Consider the following 14,307-nt stretch of genomic DNA (forward strand, 5'->3'; position numbering starts at 1 on the left):
TTTCAAGTTTTACTGTCTTCTCACTACCTAAATATGAATTAATAACACCTAGGAAACCAAGGTTGGTGAATTCATTTGCTTTTCTGACATATAATGAAAAAATCCCACACCTGAACAAGCAAGAACAAGCAAAAAAAGGCTGCAAAGCAGTACTGCTTTAAATTTTTATAATGCAAAAAGCTATTAGGAGGAGTTCAAAACCTAACCCAGGCATGGACTGAATCGGTAGTAACTTTGCTCTTCACTGAACTAGATGTAGAGTAAAATCTTTTAGTGATAAACATAAATTTTACAAGAAGATAGAATGATTACATTAAGTCACACAAAACTATCTGGTTATTTTTTTTTTGTAGAAATTTTTAAGGTTACCCAAAAAATCATATTCTAGTTATACCTCACATGAGGTGAACATGAAACAGCATAACAGATTTTAGCACAAGCTGAGACATTAGCTTTCAGACACAATCCTGGAATAACAAAGTTTGATCTCACAAGGACATTCCATCCATAAACTGTTCTTATTCACCTAAGACCACGTTTCTCTTCAGAGAATTACTGAGGAAACCCACAGTCTGTAGTCATATTTCTCAGTTCAGTTATGATTTACAGACTGTGTGTAATAGAAAGATTTGACTCCTAAGCAGACTTTCAGAAACATCAGGCAATATGTAGATTAAAAAAAAGTTAAGGTAAAAATTTCAGACTAATCTGTCTGTGTCCAAAAGTATTCTTCCTCTTGCCTTCTCAACACAGAGAACATTGCTCAGAACGAAAATGTTATTTTAGCAATCATTGCTGGTAGTTCCTCACTCTCTGAGGTGAGATAACTTCTGCACATTTTCATGGTATCAACAGGCTTCAGTTACTTTGTACCTACAAACACCACACCTCACGTGGTCAGAGTATTATTCCTAATGCTATTTAATTATGTACCCAATACAAGAGCTGACTAAGTGCAGAGAATGGACATGTGAAAGAGCTTTACTCCCTGATTTTTTATGTCTTGAAACACCAGTACTGGTTTGCCTCTAGAAAACCAGCTGATGTTCTGGTGTTCCCTGTGTATCAATCACAAAACAGCAAATATTACTGAAACTATCCATCAGTTTCTTGAACTTACCCTTCCGTATCTGTTAGCATAGGACCCTGTAAGCAAGGAATGGAAAATGATGATTGTCTCATCCAAATCCCAAATGAATACTCTCTGTAAAAAGAGAATCAAATCAATGTGTTCCTCTGTGAAGCTGATACTTGAAATGGAAAGTTAAAATTCGAATCAGTAAGCACACAAACGAGAAAATTGTATTGAAATGGTTATATATTAAAACCATAGCTTCTTTGTCATTTATTTTCAAAACTGACAAGTTTTTTCCAGAATAGGGTAACACAATCTGTTAGTTTTTTACTATAATTGCTATGATATCAAATTATTCTACTAGAATAGAATTATTGTCAAATACACACAGAAAATGAGATTGTACGATGAATTATTTTAAAGCCAGATGTGAGATAGAAACTGAAATAAAGGAAGGGAAGCCTCTGAAAATCAAACCTTAGGGGTTGGAATTCCATATTTCTGCAAGTGTTACAAAACAAAGTTCATATAACTGTTCTTGAAAATTACCTCTATTACAAAATAAAGCAAATTGCTGCTAAGACCTTAAATTCCCTTAATCTGTGTTAATTTTAAGGGATTCTTCAACCTGAAGAACAAAAATTATGAACTTAGATGTGGCATGTGTAAGAATTTATGGCATCAGTAAATAATTCTTGTGCTTACAGCCAATGGAAAATATGTGTTTCAAATTTTTCCTCTGACCACACACAAAATGATATTTTAATGAAAAATAAAGCATTCAAATACAAGCATTTTAAATCCTAGTGAGATTGTATTTCCCATGATGACAAATGGGCTAAGCTTTTGGAAAGGAAAAGTAATGCAGTGTGGACACTCATAGCTGTGGTGTGTCATTGGAGATGTGTTCTCCAGTGGGCCACTGGGAGGAATTCGAACACAGTACAGGAGAACAAAACCCACTATTGTGCTAGAAGTGTCTCCTGTCCAAACGCAAACCTTTCTTTGACTTGGGAAAAGCATGCTTTTTTTCTTTTTTTGCTTTTTTTTACTAAAAAAGGAGAAAGAAATCCCCAGTGTTTTTCAGAGAAAGTAGGTGCTCTTCATGAAGAAGCTTCTTCAGAAGAAAAATTTTATCTTCTCGAAAATACTGTTAGAAAAAAGGGGAGGTCCTATGCAACTTTACTTTTATGTGTAAAATAATGATAAAAATAGAGTACATAACAGGTCAAAACCATCTAATATAATGTACCTCTAGATCAGAGTCAGGTGGTGGTGAAGGATTATTGTTTCTTCTGCCACGTCCACGTGATTTCCCATCTGAACTACGACGTAATCTATCTGAATCTGAATCTTTAATGGGTGTTGATGGACTGTGGATTGTACCGTATTCTGCTGTAGTAAAGAAATGAAATTTTAAACTTTCAGTTTAAGCTTCAAAATGTTCAACTTATTTGCTTTTTACATGTGACACTAAAACTTGGATGTTCACTAAAGAGTCCTAACTAAAATACCTAAATCTAAAAAGGAAAGTGGCAATACTGATACACAAATTAATTTGACCAAGGTCAAGTTATTTGGAAAAACAGAGAGATGTATTATTTCAGTAAACAAATAAAAAAAGAGATAAAAAAGTATTCATTCCTTCAAATCGTAGCAAGGATCATATCATATCATTCCATAGACAAGTTTAAACTCTAAATGAACAATTTTAAGGAATACCTTTTTTTTTTTTTTTCCAAAGAACACCGACTAAATTCTAGGGTTGCAAACATACTTTAAGAAAACCATTATGGTGACTGGTGAGAAAAAAATATCCAGGTGTGAAAAAGATATACGGAAATCAAAAACTTTTCCAAATTGCCTGGATGCAGGCAACTTACTTTTAGATTGCTATATCTGAGGCAGATGTACAGAATTCTTTCTAAATATGGCATAAAATAGAGTCCTTATTTTCTCAGGCTAAGTTCAATTAATAAGTTTTAAATATGTATCAACTACGAATATGAATTTTATAGTATTCTTTGAACTTTTCCAATGAGTACTTTCAGGACAGGATGCAATTCTTTATAAACTGTAGTAATTATGCTTCAGCAAATTTATTTACAGAAATATTTACTGTTGTTGAACAGGTGAAAAAGAATGATGATTTATATAATTAAGAACAAAAAAGTTTTCCTGGAAACACACTAGACGGAAAACGTTTTGCTGTTCTTAACATCCATAGACTCAGTAACAGTGAAGTGCTTGAACATTAACAAAGCAGACACTCAGCATAAACTATCCATCCTAACTCATTTAATTAGAATGAACATATTCCTCAGAAGTGAAACAACACATTTTAAAATCAATTTTCAAGACTTCCTTTCATAGTCTTAAGTCCACAGAGAAAAGACTTTTATTTTGATGGTTATCATTACTATTTTTCCTAAAAAAAACCCCTTATTTTTTGTGAAGGCAGCTAGAATTTTCAGCTTACGATATATTTATCAATTTCACTTCTCGGTTAACATAAACTATTCTTTAGAGTTCAGTAGATGTAGACATTTGCAACAATTTTCTTTTTAATCAGCCTAGACCATGGCATTCCAGTTCGAACAGACAGGTATACTTCTCACACAAGTCGTTCTTTCTCCTAAAAAAACATCCTGTTGAGGTCAAAGGTTAGATTAAGGAGGGGACTCTGCACATCTGTGTAACACCACGTATTCACAATTACTCAGAATAATAAGGGTTGCTTGTGTTGAATGAAAGGAAAAGGTCTTGAAATTCTCATGTTCAGCCTTCAAATCTACACTTAATGGAAATTAGTACATATATCTCACATTATGTTTTTACCTAAGTATCCCAGAGCACATTAAACAAAGCAGAATAACAAGTTAAGATGTAACTTAAAGTAAAACAAAGAATCTTTAAATGAGTCTCGACCTATACCTAAAAGACTGATTCTGTGAATGGACCAAGCAACAAAAATCATCCAGCCACGTCAGTGTGTACATAACAGAAGAGAGAGGCTTTCTGATAACACATGTTTTTTCCTCTGACAATGTGCACTTCAGAATATTTAAATATTTAAACTTTCATACTTAAACTTTGAATGTTGATTTTCTTTCACCTACTGTACTTAAGCATAAATAAGAAATCATAACTTAACTAGTACAGATTTTCCCAGCCTTTTAAACTTAAATGAGTTTATCTGCTACACATTATTTTGATTATTAAAATCCTTAATAAAAGAAAAAAGGGAAAAAAAACTATATGCAAAAGCCTTGAAATAACTAAAATAAACAGAATAGGCTTTCTTCAACAGGTATATTGACCAGTGATATTCTAAATACGTGCTCTAAAATTCAGATGTAATGAAAAATTACATTTCCTATTGACTAATTTAAACTAGAGTGAGTTGCTCCTGGTCTCTGACAATATCTTTAGGAGTTTGGCTTTAGATCCCATTTTTTTTAATTCTCTTCGGAGATGTGACATGCCCCAAAATTTTAAGTATTCAACATGGGGTAGTAACAATAATACTAAATAAAGTAGGGAACTGATAGCATGTTAAAAAGACCCATAAACAAAACTTCATGACAAATACAACTAAAAGAGTGAGCACGCAGAGGAGAGTGTGGTGAGAGCAGGGAAAAAAGTCTGTTTATGAGAGCCACCTAGCTTCTTTTTGCAAACCCATTCATTTAAACATCCTGCATTCAAAATTTCAGAGGGCTGCAAGTTTGGGTGGAGGCTCGTTCCCATCTCCCCTTCACAGGTGCAAGTCATCCATCTGGATTGGCCAGACCCTCACCTGAAAGAAAGGGAGCCCAAGTTCAGCTGGGCACACCTTAGCCCATCCTTCTCGGGACAGCAGTAACTGCATCATTCCCGAGAGAGATTTCCCTGCCTTGCTCTCCAGGAAATCTGTTCTGCTGCTTTAACAGTCATGCCAGCAGAACCAAAACATCTAACTTCAGCATTCATTACAGCAATATAAATTCAACCTGTGAAAGCAGGGGGTGAAATTATTCCCTTCACAGTATTTGCATGCATTTGAAGACTGTTCTCAGGTCTTCTTTGTTGTTAGATTAACTCTTCCCTGGCAATCCTTTTTTCTCAGTTCTGATTATCACTCTCTACAGTCTCTCCAGAGTGGAAAAGTAATCCAAAGAAAACTCAGGCAAAGCTTTGTTTCCCATGTCTCACAGGCTATCCTCCCCTGGACAACACTTGGCAAGAGACAGTTTGCACTTTCTGCAGTATTTTAAATAAATGTTATCTACAGAATCTGTTGATCATCTCCCAAGAAGGAAATGACACCTAACAAGTTCTGTCTCAAAGACTTGGCCGAATATTGCACAAAAACTGAATACATAACCTGGCTAATACCTGGAGCTTCTGAGCCTACTCAGGAGACCAGTTTGCTATGAACAGTGTGACAGATGGCAGTAACCAATGGGGGGGAAATGTGACATCGCGTGCAAGAAACCGATTCCATGTATGTAAAGGGAAACCACAGCATGTACTCTTCGGATTAAGGCTGCTCAACAGGGCAGCCTCTGTGTGCATGGCTGGGTTAGCAGCTCACTGTCCAATGGTCACTCTCAGGTCCTCATAAGGAAACCCAGTTAAAGAATCCAGGATCCAGCTGAGCCCTGAGCCTTGACAAGCCCAAGCCCTGACAAATTCTAGAGCAAGAAAAACAACAGCGGCTGAGGGCACTCGGTGTGCCACTAATATTTGGAGTACTGAGAGCAGTATGCAGGGAAAGGTAGGGCCTGGAAGGAGCTGCCAACATTCCCCATCCCACATTTGTGCAGTTCATCATTCCTGCCTAAATGTATACCTCACACCTGCTCCTATTCAGATCACATCTCCATTTTTTGAGTTCTTATCCTGTCTCCAAAGATCTCATAGCCCCTCTCAGCATGGTGTCATCTACATATTTAATAGGCAAACACATTCTGTTCCATCATCTCAATGATTAATGAAAACGTTAGGCCCAAGGCAGACATCAAGGAATGCTGCTGTAGCCATCCTCCTATTTTAACAGCAAGCTCTCACTGACTCCTCTCTGAACATGGTTTCCTAAACAGCTTTATATCATTCTGCTGCAGTTTCTGCTAGACTGCTTTAGCGTAGATTGCTTATAAGATTGTTAAGTGAAAAAGATTTAACCGTCAGGGCAGCAAAAGCCTTGCTGAAGTCAAGCTACATGACCACGAAACATGTTATCGTGATTGATACCCATTGTTCTACATTCATCAATAGGAGGAGGTTAATTTGTTCAACCTCAGCTGACTTCATAGCACCAGATATATTGTAATATTAGCCAAGGGAAATGTCTCTAAAGCACCGAATTTAATTTTATCCTGTTCTTGAGCATCACAAGCACAGGGGAGTGGAGAGAAAAACCCAGCCCTCCACAAAACCATGAGCAGAAAAGGGGGTGAGGATCAGCTCTCCCCTGCCTGTCCCATTACTAAAGCAAGACCACCAAAGGAAGCTGGCAGCAGCTAGATTAAACAAAAGAAGGAGGAGCTCAGATGAAAACAGGATATCTGTGGCACATTTTGCCAAAGAAATGTCAGGCTTCCAACAGATTACAAGGGCTCAAGAGGAGCCTGAAGATAGCCCTGTAAGAGAAGCATTACAGCCATGCCACGTTAGTAGGTTGGTTCTGTGGCACCAAACAAGTGGTGGTAAGGACCCCAGGCTTCAGTGCATGTTTCTGGGAGGTCATTTTAGTGCAGGTCTGGCCTGATCCAGCCTCCTGAGCATCCTCAAAAGAAGCTGGAGGTTTTAGAAGGTGTCCTGGAGAACACCAGCCAGGTTAATTTTGACTGGAAGGAATTCAGCTGAGTGCCCTAGGACTGCTCTGCTGAGTGAAAGCTCCACATCAGAGCAGACTCCTGCTCCAAATTAAAATACTAATGTAGGCACACCCTAAACACACAAACAACAGCAGCTTTCGAAATTCGCTGAGATTAAGATATCTGGAAGCTGGAAAAGTGCTTAGGGCAAGCCTTACACAAGCTTAGCCTGTCCTCACTGCTCTAGGGGCGTCTGTTGAGTTCAGGGGCGGTTGATCCACCAGTCTGGACCACTACAGCCATTTCTGTGTGTTGTATATGCCTTCACAAAACTATATTAATAATGTAGTGACAGTTACTCTTTTGCAGCCATTAACTGATACATAATTTTAGATCTCTCTGCATGCTGCCCCAGGCAGACACTAAATGTTTCAGATTACTTCTGCTTCACACATTCAGAGTTACATCTTCTAAATATTCACCAAGTGTAACAGACCCATTCTTGACTTTTCTAGTCAGTCATAAAAACATTCTAAACACAGATTGTATAAATATATGCCTCTTTTTCTGGATGTGACTGGTACCCTGCACTCCTGACCCCTGGTAATAACCCCTGTAGTGTATGGTGACACGGAGCCAGACAAAAACTTCACTATTAGTTGCAACTCGACATAATATTTCATAAGCTGTTCATATACTTCCTTGTTATACATCATTGTAGGCAGTTTTGATAGTCTTATCACACAAGAGAATTTTCCATTCTTTCATAAACAACAATACTTTGATTACTTACAAATGGACAAGATAGCTGCAGAGATACCATATCCAACACCATATTTTGTAATTCCTTTCTGTTTGTTACGGAAATCTCCCCTAAGTAATTGCTGTGTTTTCCTACTATTGATTTCAATGTTCTATACAGCAAGAGTATCAAATGATAAAACTGTGGAAAACTAGCCGCCCCAGAAATCCCAAAATCATGGAATCATAAAATGCGCTGGGCTGGAAGGGACCTCTAAAGGTCAATTACTTCAGCATCTTTAACTAGATCACGTTGCTCAGAGCCCCATCCAGCCTGACCTTGAATGTCTCCAGGGATGGAGCCTCTACCACCTCTCTGGGCAACCTGTTCCGGTGTTTCACCACCCTCAAAGTAAAGAACTTCTTCCTAACGTCTAATCTGCTCTAGTTTAAAAGCATTGCCCCTTGTCCTACCACTACACACCCATCCTTCCCCAGCTTTCCTGTAGGCCCCTTCAGGTACTGGAAGGCTGCTATAAGGTCTCCTCAGAGCCTTCTCTGCTTCAGGCTGAACAACTCCAACTCTCTCAGCCTGTCCTTGTAGCAGAGGTGCTTCAGCCCTTTTATCATGTTTGTGGCACTCCTCTGGACCCTCTCCAACAGGTCCACGTCCTTCTTGTGTGGAGGGCTCCAGAGCTGGATGCAGTACTCCAGGTGAGGTCTCGCCAGAGCTGAGTAGAGGGCAGGATCAGCTCTCTCGATCTGTCGGCCACGCTTCTTTTGATGCAGCCAAGGATGTAACTGGCTTTCTGGACTGTGTGCGCATTGTTGGCTCAAGTCCAGCTTTTCATCCACCAGTACTTGCAAGTCCTCTCCTGCAGGGCTGCGCTCTAGGACATTATCCCCCAGTCTGTATTAATAATGAGGATTGCCCCGACCCAGGTGCAGGACTTTGCACTTGGCCTTGTTGAACCTCATGAGGTTCACATGGGCCCACTTCTCCAGTTTGTCCAGGTGCTTCTGGAGGACATCCTGTCCCTCTGGCATATCGACAGCACAACTCACCTTAGTGTCATCTGCAAACTTGCTGAGGGTGCACTCGATCCCACTGTCTATGTGATTGATGAAGATACTTAACAGCACTGGTCCCAGTATGGACCCCTGAGGGACACCACTTGTCACCCATCTCCATCTGGACATTGAGCCATTGACCACAACCCTCTGGGTGCGATCATCACATCAATTCCTTATCCACTGAACAGCACCCACCAAATCTGTATGTCTCCAAATCAGAGAGAAGGATGTCATGGGAGACTGTGTCAAAGGCCGTGCAGAAGTCCATATAGACATCCATTGCTCTTCCTTTGTCCACCCATGTAGTCACTCCACTGTAGAAAGCCACTAGGTTTGTCAGGCAGGACTTGCCTTTGGTGAAGCCATGTGGGCTGTTTTGAATCACCTCCCTGTCCTCCATGTGCCTTAGCAGAGCCTCTAGAAGGATCTGTTCCATGATCTTCCCAGGCACAGAGGTGAGGTTGACCAGACGGTAGTTGCCAGGGTCTTCCTTTCTACCCTTTTTTAAAAATGGGTGTAATGTTTCCCTTCCACCAGTCATCAGGGACTTCACCTGACTGCCACGATTCTTCAAATATCATGGAGAGTGGCTAAGCAACTACATCAGCCAATTCCGTCAGGACTCTGGGAACCTTCCTTTTCTGGCTGACATACCTGTAGAAGCCCTTCTTGTTATTCTCTGCAGCCATGCAGCCTCTGATCTTGACGTCCCTGATGAGCTCACTTACACTGGTGACCATCAGGTCCAGTATTGCATCCCTTCAAGTAGGGGTGTCTATTTCCTGGCTTAAGAAGTTATCGTCAAGGCAATCCAAGAGTCTCCCGGATATCCTACAGCTCACTATGTTACTTTTCCAGCAGATGTCAGGGTGGCTGAAATCTCTCAGCAGGATGAGAGCCTGCAAGCACAATGCCTCCTGCAGCTGGAATAAGATGTCTTCCCCAGTAGGCTCCCCTTGATCTGTAGTAGACACCAACTACCAGGTTCCCCTTGTTGTCTCGGTCACTAATTCCTACCCATAAGCTTTCAACTTGCTCTTGGCTATGCTTTAGGGACATCTCTTCACACTCTACCCATTTCTCAACATAGAGGGCAACACCTCTGCCCCTTCTTCCTCACCTGTCCCTTCTAAACAGCCTGTAGCCATTGATAGCCTCACTCCAATCACAGGATTCATCCCACCAAGTTTCAGTAATGGCCATTATGTTGTAGTTTTTCAGTAGCATGGTAGCTCCCAACTCCTCCTGTTTGTTGCCCATTTGTGTAGAGGCACTTCAGCTGGGCTGTTGGCCATGGCACCTTCCTGGTGGAACACCCCTTAATTCCCTTGAAGTGTTTTATGGATGTTTCCCCATTGGCTCCTGCTACCTCAGGAGACCCTGGCTCATCTCTGCAAGACATTAACTGTGTTTCAGTGTTCCTAGCTTGCCTCAGGGCAACAGGCTGAAGGCCTTTAGTACCACCCGGTCCTTCTAACCCTGGTGTGTCATCCCACAGCTCTTCAGAAGCCTGATACTGTCATGCCCCTCCCCCTTCACATCTAGTTTAAAGCCCTGTCAATAAGTCCTGCAATCTCTTCAGCAAAGACCCTCTTCCGCCTTTGGGAAAGGTGACTCCCATTTGATCCTAGCAAGCCTGATGCCGCATAGGCCATCCTGTTGTTAAAAAATCAAGTCTGTCCCTAGGTGAATCCAACTGGGAGTGTGTGGGTAGAACTCTTGCTGTTGACAAAAGTATTGCAAATTTCATCAGATTTTTCCCTACTACACTGAAAGGGTATGCAAAAAAGAGTAAATGAACATTATCAAAGTAATGATATCTCATGTACCAATGTAAATCATATGGACAAGATGGGTCTAGAACAGCTAGCACAGTCAAATGTCCCTGCAAATAGGTATGTACAAATATTTTCTATTTAGATTGTGCCAGATTAATGCTTTCCCCACAACTCTTTATTAATTTTGAATAAAGACCTTTAATCTTCAGGCCAGCGTTATTTCAACCTCCATATACCAAAATAAAAATATAAGATACGGGTAGTTTGAATATGTCAGTCTCATTATAGGATTTACTTTCTTTTGCATAAAGTTTACTTTTGCATTATAAAGCTAAACACAAAATTCCATGAGTGCTATACACATTTATTCATTTACTGCTTACATAAAACTGGACCAGTATTTAACAATGAAGCAGAAGCCCATAGGTATTTGAGGCCATAAAAAGTATGACTACTACATTAGTAATAAGTAAGTAAAAGTACCAAATAAGTATTGCAAGAAATACAATAATGCCTGCTGACAGGATCAGAGAAGAATGTCTTTAGTGTTGTTTTGACAAAATATCAAAATCTTCAGCTGAAAAAACACTTTAGCCTTTGTCTATTGATGACTATGAGCATACTATTATAAACTCAACAGAAACCCTCAATAGTCTGTTAAAAACATTGTCAAAAAATGCCTATTTATTTCAATGTCTGGGTGACATTTTGATTTAGGATTGTATATTCAAAATAATGAAAAATATATTAACAGTGTATTTTATATATATAATATTATATATTAACTATGTATGAAAACCATATTATCACGCGCTGTAGTCGTCTAGATTTTTTTCTTCAACTTTCCATGTTGAAGAAAAAAAGATGAAGCAATCCCACAGTGGGCAGGTAGTGCCTCTCTCCGTTGTAGGTATCTCTTTCTTACTCATTACTCCTGCTGTCAAACAGTTCAAAATCATTGTTACTTTTAATCTTCCTAAAACCAGTGACGAACATCCTATTTATCTATTAAAAAAAAACTCCTTTGAAAAGCACAGCAAGTTCTTAGCCTCAATATATACTGCGGCCAAAATGAGTCAGGCTACATAATGCTGGATGCAACGCAAAAGAGTTAAAAGCTCTATGTTGTTAAAGTAAAAACAGGCAAACAACCATTATCAGAAAAGCAAAACCAGTGCTGTACTTTGCCATTCATTATTGCATTCAATCTTATTTCTGTTCTTACAGAATTGCTGTCAAGTTTCCTTCCTATACTAATATATACTCTAGATTTACTCTTCATTTATATTCATGAAAAAGAGCAAACATTAACATCACTAACGTGCTGCAAATACAGCAGCACTCATTTTCAGACAGGTACTAGTGAAAAGTTGCTTATATAGTCTATTTGCTCTGTTTCACTTTCCTGTCTAATTTATTGATATAAAATATGCTGAGGAGAAACTGTAAGAGTAGCTTTCCCTTTTGTAATACTAAATGTCATACAGCATTCAAGGAAAAAGCTTAGTCTTTAAGAGCAAAATGGTAACCTATGGCCGAGAACAATTTTTGTGGGCTAGTACAGCCCTTGTGGGGTTTTTAATCTGCATTGTGATGTATGTGAGTAATATGAAAAACCTTCCAGTAATATTTAAAACATACTTACTTCAGAAACCAAGAAAACCGAAAGAGATCAAATCTCAAGAACAACGCAAGTCTCTCTTGTGAGAAACGCTGTTTAATAAATTATAAATACAGCATCATATGAAATAGAAGGATTAATTCAGTTTTGTTGACCAAATTTCTAAACAAAAATTTGCATAAATCAAGAATATTTTTGTTACCAGCTGTGATGATGGAATTGAAATACTTCATGAGAAAATTATTGAAGCTTTAGAAAAAGTAGTAATTTTCTACATTAACTCTTAGAAATGCATGTTACGAATATTTCTCTAATTATTTTAGAACAACAGGGCAGGCATAATGAATTGGGGCAAAACTCTATCCATCCAGGATAAATTTCATCACAGGTCAACAGTAGATGACTAGGTGAGAGAGAGTAAAAAGGACGGACGCACATACTGTGCTAATTCATAGTGGGTTTTTTGTGTGAAGAATTTCTTGAATTGAAGTTGGTGTCTGTATAAATCCAGTCTTTGAGTTTGTCTAAGCAGTGCTTGAACTGGCATAAAAATTTTGCATCCACAACTTCCTGCAGCAAAAATCTGTACATTTTACCTATATGCAACACAAAGAAATACTTCCTTATGTGCACTCTGAAACTGCTTTAGTGAATTTGAGTACTGGGAGAGTGAATTTATGTTTACTAGTCTACTTTTATTATTTTTAACATTTTAATTATTATTGCTTTTCTTATATACTACAACTGACATGAAAAAAATCAGCAATTCACTGTGCATATCTGAGATAATCTACTCATATATGGATTGAAAGCTCATCCCAGAAGGAACCTAATATTCTGTTGTTATTCTGATGAAAAACACTTTCTTCTATAAAGGAAAAGTTAGAATTCTGCAAGTGGGAAAAAAACTGGAAAAAAATTTCCCATTGAATTTGAAGCAAAGCACACATTAAAAATTTGAAATTCTATACTGAGATTTATTGTTTTGTTTAATAATTTTCTGATTATTTCACTAGTGAAAATACAGTCTTCTGGTCACAAGAAAATGGCATTGATTTGTATGCCTGATTTATTGAGATGAGCCTGTGTACCATCAAAAGGTTTTGTCATGACTGAGGTACAAGCAAGTTTTCAGATCCACAAAGGGAAGAAAAACACCGAGCATAGAAAATCTCAGGTTCTGCAAGAATCCCTGGATGTCCTAGATTGTATAGCAAAAACTTGCATATTTAACCAGGAACTGTGGGAAACCATAAAAGGATTATTTTGTATTTGGACAAGGAATTAAACATATTTTAAGAGAAATTCTCTGAGCTTTCTGAGTCCACAAAACTCTACTAAAAATGTCACAAGAGCACATAATTACTTTCTCTCTTTTCACATGTTTCTTACCAGACTCTTCTGTTTCACTTACTGGCCCAAATTCACAGGAACCACCTATGTCTGTCAAATTATTCTGGTGCCTCTGTGAAGTCTGAAGGCTGCTCTGTGCTTGTCCTGGCATAGCTCAGAACCGCACAGATTACATGGGTTTTTTTAAGTATAGAGGATGTCAACATTCAGCAAGAACAGCTGCAATTCAGCAGCTGGAGCTCATTGTATTAAAGGGGTGCTAGAGCCTGACACGATGGCTCTGCACCGCTCCCCACCATTCCTCATATGCAGCGTTCCAGTTGCGGTAGAGAATCACCAGGCTAACTTGACCAGATGTGGCAAATCATCCTACAGAAATTTGACTAACTGTAACCAAAATTTGGTTAGTTTGATCCTTTGTTCTGTGGTTTTGACCCAAGTGTCAATTTCCTTCTCTCTAACACACCTTTCACTTGTCCCTACTCCACCAGAATTCCCTTCTTCTGTGCTGATCTCTCTTCTCTTTGACCCCAGCCTTGCTTTGTCTTCCAAGCATCCTTCTTCAACCTCGGCTGAGGATTTGCAGTAAACCTCAGCAAGAAGAAAGTGAAAAATCATGCACTCTCCAAGGGGAAATGACAGGCACGGCACTGGATTCACTGACTGATCTTTGCTCCCCTTCTACCACAGTTGAAGGTTTGTGAGGTAGCGAAATGTTCTCCTCTCATTTTAACCTAGGAACCCCAAACTAGTATGTCAGCCACCTTAAACTTCTCTCCTCTTAATGGAGAGGCTTTGGCAGCTCAGGATTAAGACTAGTTAAACTGAACTCTAAAGAGAGGCACTAATCTCTCTCCACTCAAC

At 38.9% G+C, this 14,307-nt stretch overlaps 1 protein-coding gene across 4 annotated transcripts in view; it reads right to left on the bottom strand.

The window, feature by feature from the left end:
* The window catches only part of EYA1 (EYA transcriptional coactivator and phosphatase 1), an 85,638-nt gene that overhangs the window by 41,043 nt on the left and 30,288 nt on the right, over positions 1-14,307 (bottom strand). For 3 of the 4 annotated variants that reach the window (XM_009875461.1, XM_009875462.1, XM_009875460.1), the window contains exons 8-9: positions 2,328-2,467; positions 1,121-1,204 (exon numbers count right to left, since the gene is read on the bottom strand). In XM_009875461.1, the coding sequence (XP_009873763.1) occupies positions 1,121-1,204; positions 2,328-2,467 (224 nt within the window). Of the gene's footprint in view, positions 1-1,120; positions 1,205-2,327; positions 2,468-9,669; positions 9,682-14,307 lie in introns of all 4 variants that reach the window. The other variant, XM_009875463.1, reaches the window with a different exon arrangement.

The sequence above is a fragment of the Apaloderma vittatum genome, unplaced genomic scaffold (assembly GCF_000703405.1).
Source record: "Apaloderma vittatum isolate BGI_N311 unplaced genomic scaffold, ASM70340v1 scaffold1188, whole genome shotgun sequence".
NCBI classification, from domain to species: Eukaryota; Metazoa; Chordata; class Aves; order Trogoniformes; family Trogonidae; genus Apaloderma; species Apaloderma vittatum.